The sequence below is a fragment of the Physella acuta genome, unplaced genomic scaffold (assembly GCF_028476545.2).
Source record: "Physella acuta isolate Inbredline_101_S28 unplaced genomic scaffold, ASM2847654v3 ptg001304l, whole genome shotgun sequence".
Taxonomy (NCBI): Eukaryota; Metazoa; Mollusca; class Gastropoda; family Physidae; genus Physella; species Physella acuta.
In genome coordinates this window covers 198,568-207,500 of record NW_026732819.1, presented here as the reverse complement: position 1 = coordinate 207,500, position 8,933 = coordinate 198,568, and the positions used below count along the sequence as shown (strand labels likewise).

Below are 8,933 nucleotides of genomic sequence, written 5' to 3'. Positions count from 1 at the left end.
TCTACAAAACTCAAATGACAATTATTACAAGATAGAGTCTACAAAACTCAAACGACATTTTTTACAAGATATAGTCTACAGAACTCAAATGACAGACTTACTTTACAACACGACAGATCTACTATAGATCTACTACATTACAATCATTTACAGTGTACGTTTTATAAACATTTGCATGAGGTAGAAGTGTAATAGAGGCTTTTTTATACTCATTCTCACATTTTTTTTCCGGGAAGGGGGAGGGGGCTGAGTCTTCCGAATGGGTGGGGGCGCTCTAAACTTGTAGGGGCGGTACCTTGTTAAAGTAAATATTTTCTACATAATTTTTATATGTATTCTATTTCGTAGGGGGGTACGTGCTGCGGGGGGGGGGGGGGGTGGTAGGTGTTCCGCGCCACTTCCGGAAAGATGACTGAAAGAACAAGTTTAATCTGGCAAATGACTGGCATAACATTGATGAGACATCATGTATCATTGAGTTGCATAGTTCAGACAGAAATAGCCTACAATAAAGTCACATGACAAACATTTAATATCAAATCAGGGTTCATTATATGGTTGCAAATTTTTAAAAATGTCAGTGCAAAACGTCAGGGAAGTTTGTGTATCACAGGACAACTGCAGCTAATTATAGAACTCGGCAGGCACGATATGATTGATATCAAGTTTTTTGTCGACACTAGTCTGTCTACTCCCTGGGTTATTTTATTGATAACCAAAAGTGTTTTTTGATAAACTTGGCGGTGAAACATTATAGAGTTAAAGCCTTTTATTTAGCAGGACTTATCGAAGCGTTACGGTCTCTGTTGCTATGTACGATTCAGATATGCTATATTTTAAACGGCGCAAAGTTTGGGGTGGAGGAGGGGGGGGGGGCTCTAATTACTTTTTTATCCACTGCTTTAAAGTATCTACGCTGATAATGAGTCGGTATTGTTTATTTAGTTAACAAACGTTGAGGATTTAATTCGACCTTGTTGTTGCTGTCTTTCTGGCGTACCCCATCCAAAGGCGTAGCCCTAGGGGGCGCCAAAAGAGGTTAAAAAATTAAAAGCTCATTTTAGCTGCAGTTTGTTCCGGGGGGGGGGCAAATTGAAAGTTTGTCCCCGGGCGCCGGGAAGGGTCGCTACGCCTCTGACCCCAACCCAGTATTTCTATACTTGTTTTACCCGAATAAACGCATTCACCCATCGTCACCTTTTTTTTTTAGCGCAATTTCCATTCTGGAGAATTGCGTTTATTAACTCGTCTTTTCTGGGAATGTATGAATGGATGGATGGATGGATGGATGGATGTGTGTCCGCAGCTTTAAGTCGTATCTCCTCCTCAACGGAGCAATATCGATGACTAGTTCCAAAAGCAATTATGTTAAGCAAGTTACGAGGATGAACATAGGCCATAAAAAATCCGGGTTTCTTTCATGGATTTCCCGGAAAAGCCAAAAAACCTCGAAAAAAAGCAGTTTTTGGCCCATATCTCGGCAACCAGACCACTTAGCGACTTGAAACATGTACCAATCGATTCCTGCTATAATTTAGAACAATATTGCCGAAGAAAGTTTTAAAAAATATCCTTTCGTTCGGTCACACAAAAAATTTTTAATTAATTAAAATTTGGACCGAATTAGTAGGCATTTTTTCCAACCACACCACACGCGTCATCACGTTCAATAGCTGCGCCATTACGCTCAATGGCTGCGTCATCACGTTCAGTAGCTAGGCGCGCAATGGTTTTTAGTCATGTAACTCTATTGTAAATAAAACATGTATTTTAACCAATGGTTTTACTAACCCTGCTCTTGATTTACGCTACGAGAGAGCTATTTTTAGATAACATAAGGAAATTGCGCTAAAATTGTCACTAGACTTTTTAATTACCTTGTTTCAAATGTGCCTGTTCTCTTTGACATGAAAATCGAATAATGTTTTATTTTCAGATTCCATCTAAACTAAGAAAACACAAATTGTTAAGGAATCTATCATGTATATGAAAAAGAATTCATTTCGCCTAATTTACAAAAGAAACGCATTCAAAATAAAACACATGCAGACCAGATAGTGTCTATGAAAGATTCACACAATGGGCCAGAGGCGTAGCGACCCTTCCCGGCGCCCGGGTACAAACATTTCGAGTTGCACCATCCCCCCCCCCTCAAGATTTCTATTTGCACCCCCCTCCTCAAGATTTCGATTTGCGCCCCCCCCCTCAAACTTTCAATTTCCACCCCCCTCAACCTTTCAATTTATTTTTCCAACCCATTTTGGCGCCCCTAAGGTCAGCGCCCGGGGACATATGTTCCCCCCCCCCCCCTCGCTAGGCTACTGCAATGGTCCAATGTTTGTCACTAGAAGAGGTTACGAGGCTACTGCCGTAGGAAGAACTACAGAGAACCAACACTTATTTATTTATTATCTGCTGTCGTCGTGTCGGTGTAATCACAGCACCGCCGTGCTTAGAGATAAACATTGCCTGAAAAGGGCGTCGTTGAAACAGGTGACTAAAATTATGTTTACAGTTTTACAGATATGGAATTTATGATCTACTAGTAAAGTTGCCCGTACTTGTACGGGGTAAAGAGATCAGTGAATATATAAACAAAAATAAACCATGTGTAACTTATGTCATACTAGCAAAATTCCCCTTACTTGTACGGGATATAGAAATCAGTAAATATATAAACAAACATAAATCATAGATTAAAGTGTGGTAACGTGTGTATTTCTTTATCTTCAATTTCAATCTGTTTTAATTAACCCTTGAGTTCTCGAACGTTGCATTTTGTCGATTTCAGAGTCGGGGGTTAAAGCGGCAGATCAGCTGGGGGGGGGGGGGGTAATTCTGTCATTTTGGGGCAAATCGAACAATGGCCTATTAATCATTTCTCAGAAGCCGCCACACGCACCTCAGCTGGGGTTGTTTGTTGTACAATCGACGACACCGTCTACCACATCGACACAAAAGATCCCGTCAGTACAGAGATTTTTTCTTCCCGCTGTAATAGAGCGGACTCCCGGTAGAACACAGGGACCTCAGCGTGGTTTTAAACTGCGTGTTGTAGGTGTAGTAAATGACAAAATTAATGGACAGGTTGAACCAGACGGTGAAGCTCCCGATAAAGTTCACCAAATTAAACAACTGGCTGTACATTTTTCCGGCGTCAAATTCGGGGAAAACTAGTCGGAAAATGGAGATGAAAAACAAAGGGAGGTTACAAATAACTGAGGACAGAGTAACCAGAGTTATCATTTTGATAATTCTCAAGTCCTTGTCAGAGAGAAAAGAACTGTTTTTGTCTTTTTGGTCGAGTCTGTTCTGCATAGCTCTCCTGACTTTGGAGGCGGTCTCTAGCCCGTAAACCAAAACAAAGAGACAGCAGATCGTCACGGTGAGGTTGATGACAGGGTAGACGTTTCTGCTCATGATGTCGTTGACGACGCGCACGATATCGTTCCGGTTGTCTGACGTCCAGAGAATCAGACGTGTCTTGTTGATCTTGACGTCAAACACGGGTTTGAACCCTTGCGTGGTGAAGAGCGGGAGGGTACTGGATCAGCATGAAAAGGTAGATACCAGCAATGACTCTGATGGTTCGAGATTTCGTGAAGGTTGATTTGAATTTCAGAGGCATGACGACGATGCAGCATCTGGCAAAAGCGATGTAGGATGTTGTGGTGCAGGAGACGTCATACAGGAACTTGCCGTACCATATGAGAGTCCAAGAGACTGACACGGGGTCAAGGTACCAGACCAGGCCAGGGAGCAGGCTGGACATGTACAAGCAGACGATTTGACACAAAGACCGGACGAAGTAGAGCAGATCGGACACCGTTAACATGAACAGGGCCGTGTTGACGCTGTCGTGGCAGCCCATCTTCAGGAACACGACGACGTTCACGCTGTTGGCGAACATCCCCCACAGGGCGACCACGGGCAGAATGATGCTCTGGAATGTGAAGATGGCGTCGCTGTACATCCGGTCCACGCTTTGGTCAGGGGCCAGGACGATCTGAGATCGGTTTGAAGACGCCATGGCGCAGAACTCTTGACGACTTAGGCAAGTGTTTAACCAGCAAGAGTTATTGCACATTGTAAAACATCGGATCTGTTTCCAGGTTTTCAACTAAACATTATTACATGTACACTGGTCTAATAACCAAAAAAATCTTGAATTTAACTTGAAAATAAAATATTGGTCACAATTTTTATAACCGCTAATTTCATTATAATAAATACTTCCGTGACTGTTAAATAGGTAAACATACGTTGTTGCCAAAAAAAGCTGTAATCTCAGTAATTAAAGTTAAAAAGTTAGTTTTAACTAAACTATATTTTAGAATTTCGTGTTTGTCTTTAATTAAATTCCGGGTCGTTAGCCACACCGGTTTTTTTTTCGTCTGTTGATTTATCGTTAACACGAGCCACGCCTCTTTCTAGTCTTTCATTTATTTTAGGACACATAAACATAAATTGTTATCTCTGACAGTCACTATTTACTTTTTATTAAATATTCGATCAATAATTCGATTTTTTTTAACGGAACATTTAAATTATACGTGTGTGATTCACCTCGTTGTTAGTTCGACAGCCAGCCACGATTTTAAAGTTCAGAATTTGAACAAAAAAATCTAAAACTTCAATTTTAAAAGTGTGGGTTTGATGTTGGAGATTTCACAAAATCAATTTACATTTCGCAGCTTGTGACAAATAATTAAAGTTTCTTGAATTATTATTTTATTCTATGAGTACATTATTAAAAAATCGTTGGGTTTTTCTTTTCGTTATTTTTTTTAAATTTTATATGAATGTCTGGATTGTTTGCTTTGTCTAGGCAGTCCGTCAATAAGTTCAGGTCGATGGTAATGGCGAGTAAGGTAAGTGGCAGAACAGCTTCAGTTAGCAGCTTTGGTTAGTTAGCAGATTCAGTTAACAGCCTCGGTTACAGAGTTTCTTCCAGGCATCTTTTCGGGGGGGGGGGGGGGCGAAGCGCCCCCCCCCCCCGAACGAAATGAAATGTATATAAATTATATAGAAAATATATACTTTTAACAGTGCCCCCCCCCCCCGGAGAAAAAAGTCTGGAAGAAACACTGCCGGTTAGTTAGCAGATTCAGTTAACAGCTTCGGTTAGTTAGCCGATTCAGTTAGTTAGTAGATTCAGTTAACAGCTTCGGTTAGTTAGCAGATTCAGTTAGTAGATTCAGTTAGTTAACAGCCTCGGTTAGTTAGTAGATTCAGTTAGTTAGTAGATTCAGTTCGTTAGCAGATTGAGTTAGTTAGTAGATTCAGTTAGTTAACAGCCTCGGTTAGTTAGTAGATTCAGTTAGTTAGTAGATTCAGTTCGTTAGCAGATTGAGTTCGTTAGCACATTCAGTTAGTTAACAGCCTCGGTTAGTTAGTAGATTCAGTTAGTTAGTAGATTCTGTTAGTAGATTCAGTTAGTTGGTAGATTCTGTTAGTAGATTCAGTTAGTTAGTAGATTCAGTTAGTTAGTAGATTCAGTTAGTTAACAGCCTCGGTTAGTTAGTAGATTCAGTTAGACGCTTCGGTTAGTTAGTTAATAGTGGATTCAGTTAGTTAGCAGCTTCAGTTAACAGCAGTGGCGTAGGCAGGGGGGTTAGGGGGGGTCATAACCCCCCCCCCCATAGACCCCTCGGTATATATAAAAAGTATGAGGGGGTGCAAATCGAAAGTTTGAGGGGGGGGTGCAAATCGAAAGTTTGTCCCCGGGTAAAAATTGGACCCCCCCCCCCTTGAGACGATCCTGGCTACGCCACTGGTTAACAGATTCAGTTAGTAGTTAAAGTTAGATACAGGTCCGATTGGTCATCGTTTGGCTTGTTCATTGACTATATTATCTCTTCTGCTTAAGGCTGTTGTATAGAGACTGTCTACCAGTTTAGCACCACGTACCACATGACCTTCTTAATGCCAATTAGACGCCATCAGCACCACATAGACACCGCCCACTACTTACACATCATCACCACCACCCACCATTACCACCACATAAATACCGCCCATTACTAATACACCATCACCACCACATAAACACCATCCACCAGATACACATCATCAACACCACCAACGATCACCACCATATCAACACCACCCACCATCACCACCACATCACCACCACCCACCAGATACACATCATCAACACCACCCACCACACACAACACCCGATATTCAAACACCACGCGTTACTCAAACACAACTAACACCGCAACCACAACATCAGTTAGAATAAATTAACATGTTGCACGTGGGATGAATTATCATTATATTATAGTTGGGATACATTTATTTACGAAAATATTTGGGATACATCATACAGGGATTACAATTTAGATACATTATCCTATGATTCCAATTAGCGCTGAACTAGTGTTAAGATAATTAAGCTAGGATTGATAATCTTGTGAATTAAGTTAAGACAAAGTATTATTATTATTTAAATTTTCAGTTATAGTAGAACGCGATTTTATTTGGTTGAAGTTATCCTAGTATTTTAGTTAGGATATATATTATCCTGCGATTTCTTTTGGTAGAAATGATCCTAACATTTTAGCCACAAGAGATTATTCTAGGATTTTAGTGAGAATGATTATCCAAAGAAATTCGACAACCTTCATGCAAAGCTACTCTCCATTTCGATACAATCATTCAGTGAATTTTTTTCAGACCTATGTTGTGTGTGAACACAAAGATGAGTTGCTATTTTAAATAGTCGACATTATAAATAGCTTGTCAATTGTAGAATTGTATTACTACACAGCCCTACGTAAAGTAAATATAAATAACATTCTGTTATGTAAGTTTAACTTGGTAATGTCACGTATTTAGCAAACAATATTTAACATAAATTATAAATATATTCCTTTTATCTAAGACAACTCGGAAACGATCAACCGAAAAGGAGATGGCGGATGTTGGAAAGACGTGGGACTGAAGTGGAAAGAATATTTAGAAACAGATTTCATGGGAGGAGCGTGGTATCAAACTTGTGTAGCCAGATCTTCTGGATGTGCTGTCATTGTTTTGTCAATGACTTCGGCGTTTGTGTTATATCTAAAGACTCCTGAAACTAGTGATTTAAATCAGTGGCGTCGCTAGGACGGGTGTCATCCGATGTGATAACTTAGGGCGCCACCCCACCACCTTTCAACAATTTTTAAATTTTTGGTCTGGTATCTCCTTTTTCCATCAGACTCAGTAGCGTAGCGAGGGGGGACGGGGGGGGATATATGTCCCCGGGCGCCAACCTTAGGGGGCGCCAAAATGGGTTGAGGGGGGTGCAAATCGAAAATGTGAGGGGGGTGCAAATCGAAATCTTGAAGGGGGTGCAAATCAAAAAGTTTGTCCCCGGGCGCCGGGAAGGGTCGCTACGCCTCTGATCAGACTATTTCATTATTTCAACTGGGTAATATTTTGTTTTGACAGTAAAATTTACGATTTTTCGATTTGGTATCATCCCAAAAATGGCGTCACCTGGTGCAGACCGCACCCCCGTCTTGTTACGTTACTGATTTAAATAGTCAACAAGATTTGCCTACCTTCATATTAAAGCTGATTGCCTAATACATGAACAATTCATCGACTGAACTAATTATCTCAACAGTCTTGCATTAGAAGTTATAAATAGTCACGTGATCGTTCATGAACTTTATGTTTTTCCCTGTATTTCTACAGTTGTTTCTGTATTATCAACAAACAAAAAAATCTGTTTCACGAAAATCCAAGGTATTCCAATGAATTTCTACACACTGTCAGTTATGTAACCGAAACAACACACTCACACAGCAGTGAATGTACTGCTACACACATCTAATCACGCGATTGGTGTCAGCCCAGAGCATATCTGTCCCGCTTGTAGTTGACTCTGGTATCTGTGCTCTGGTATCTGTGTAACATTTTTTTAAAATGTTTATTTTTTATCTCAGTCCTTGTAGTGATAAAAAACGTCAAGACCAATTCTGTGTTCAAAAAAACCACTTGACCAATGATAACGATTGTTAGGTGACCAATGAGAATTGGTGTAGGTCATTAGGTCATCTCCTACCCGGAAGTAGCCGCATGGAAGTTGTGAAATGCTTGCTTTAAACTTTAATTAAGTTTTAGGTATTAATTAATTTGCCGTTGGAGGTCGTCCATAAATGACGTCACACTTAAAAAAAAGTTAAAGTGATAATTACACTCGTCCGCAATTTTGTGACGGTGTGCGATGAGGGGGTGGGGGGTTCAGATGGTGTGACGTCACATTTTTGCATCATAAAAAAGCAGTGTTAGAAAACGAGTTTTAGCCTTTATTTCACGTTTTAGAAAACTGATTTAATAAATTGTGATAGGAATTGATTACATTTTTTGGAAAAAATATCGTATATAAAGAAAAATTCAACTGCATTTTAAGGGGGGGGGGGTTGTAGGCTGAGGTGTGACGTCATTTTAGTGGGGGGGGGGAGGTCTTGCTAATTGTGAATGTGTGACGGAGGGGAGGGGGTAGGTAAAAATCGTCAAAAAAGCGTGACGTTATTTATGGATGACCCCATTTTAAATTAAGTTAATTACAAAAATGTATTCGATTTGCAGATTTTTTTCAAGGTACAGAGTAAAAATAAAATTGCCTATTTAAAAATGTTCCCAATTGCTCCATCTCTACGATTTCGTGAACTTTATAGCAATTAGAAGCTTATTTGTGATGTATTGCAAATCTTCAGATTTGTAAAGACCGACTTATTAAAATAGCTTATCTTATTCTTGTTATTATAAAAAAGAATGAAAAAAAAAAGAACTTCCATGATTTTTTTCCTATCTTCAATTTGAAGATAACTTTTACATTTTTTAAAGTCTCCTGGCTTAGACTGAAATCCAACACTTTCTTATTAAACCATTTATTTTTGTAGGGGGTATTCCATCAATGGCGCCATGTTATTTCA

The 8,933-nt window shown here is 39.8% G+C and overlaps 2 protein-coding genes across 2 annotated transcripts in view; both read right to left on the bottom strand.

Annotated features, from left to right (window-relative positions):
- The window catches only part of LOC131958233 (myosin-IIIa), a gene marked incomplete at its 3' end in the record, with an annotated part of 61,205 nt that extends 53,336 nt beyond the window's left edge, over nucleotides 1-7,869 (bottom strand). Inside the window, 1 exon segment of the mRNA XM_059323132.1 lies at nucleotides 7,554-7,869.
- On the bottom strand, nucleotides 2,968-3,420 carry LOC131958232 (uncharacterized). Its single transcript, XM_059323131.1, has one exon. The coding sequence runs from the start codon at nucleotides 3,418-3,420 to the stop codon at nucleotides 2,968-2,970; it is 453 nt and encodes a 150-aa protein (XP_059179114.1).
- Nucleotides 7,870-8,933: the final 1,064 nt, after the last annotated feature.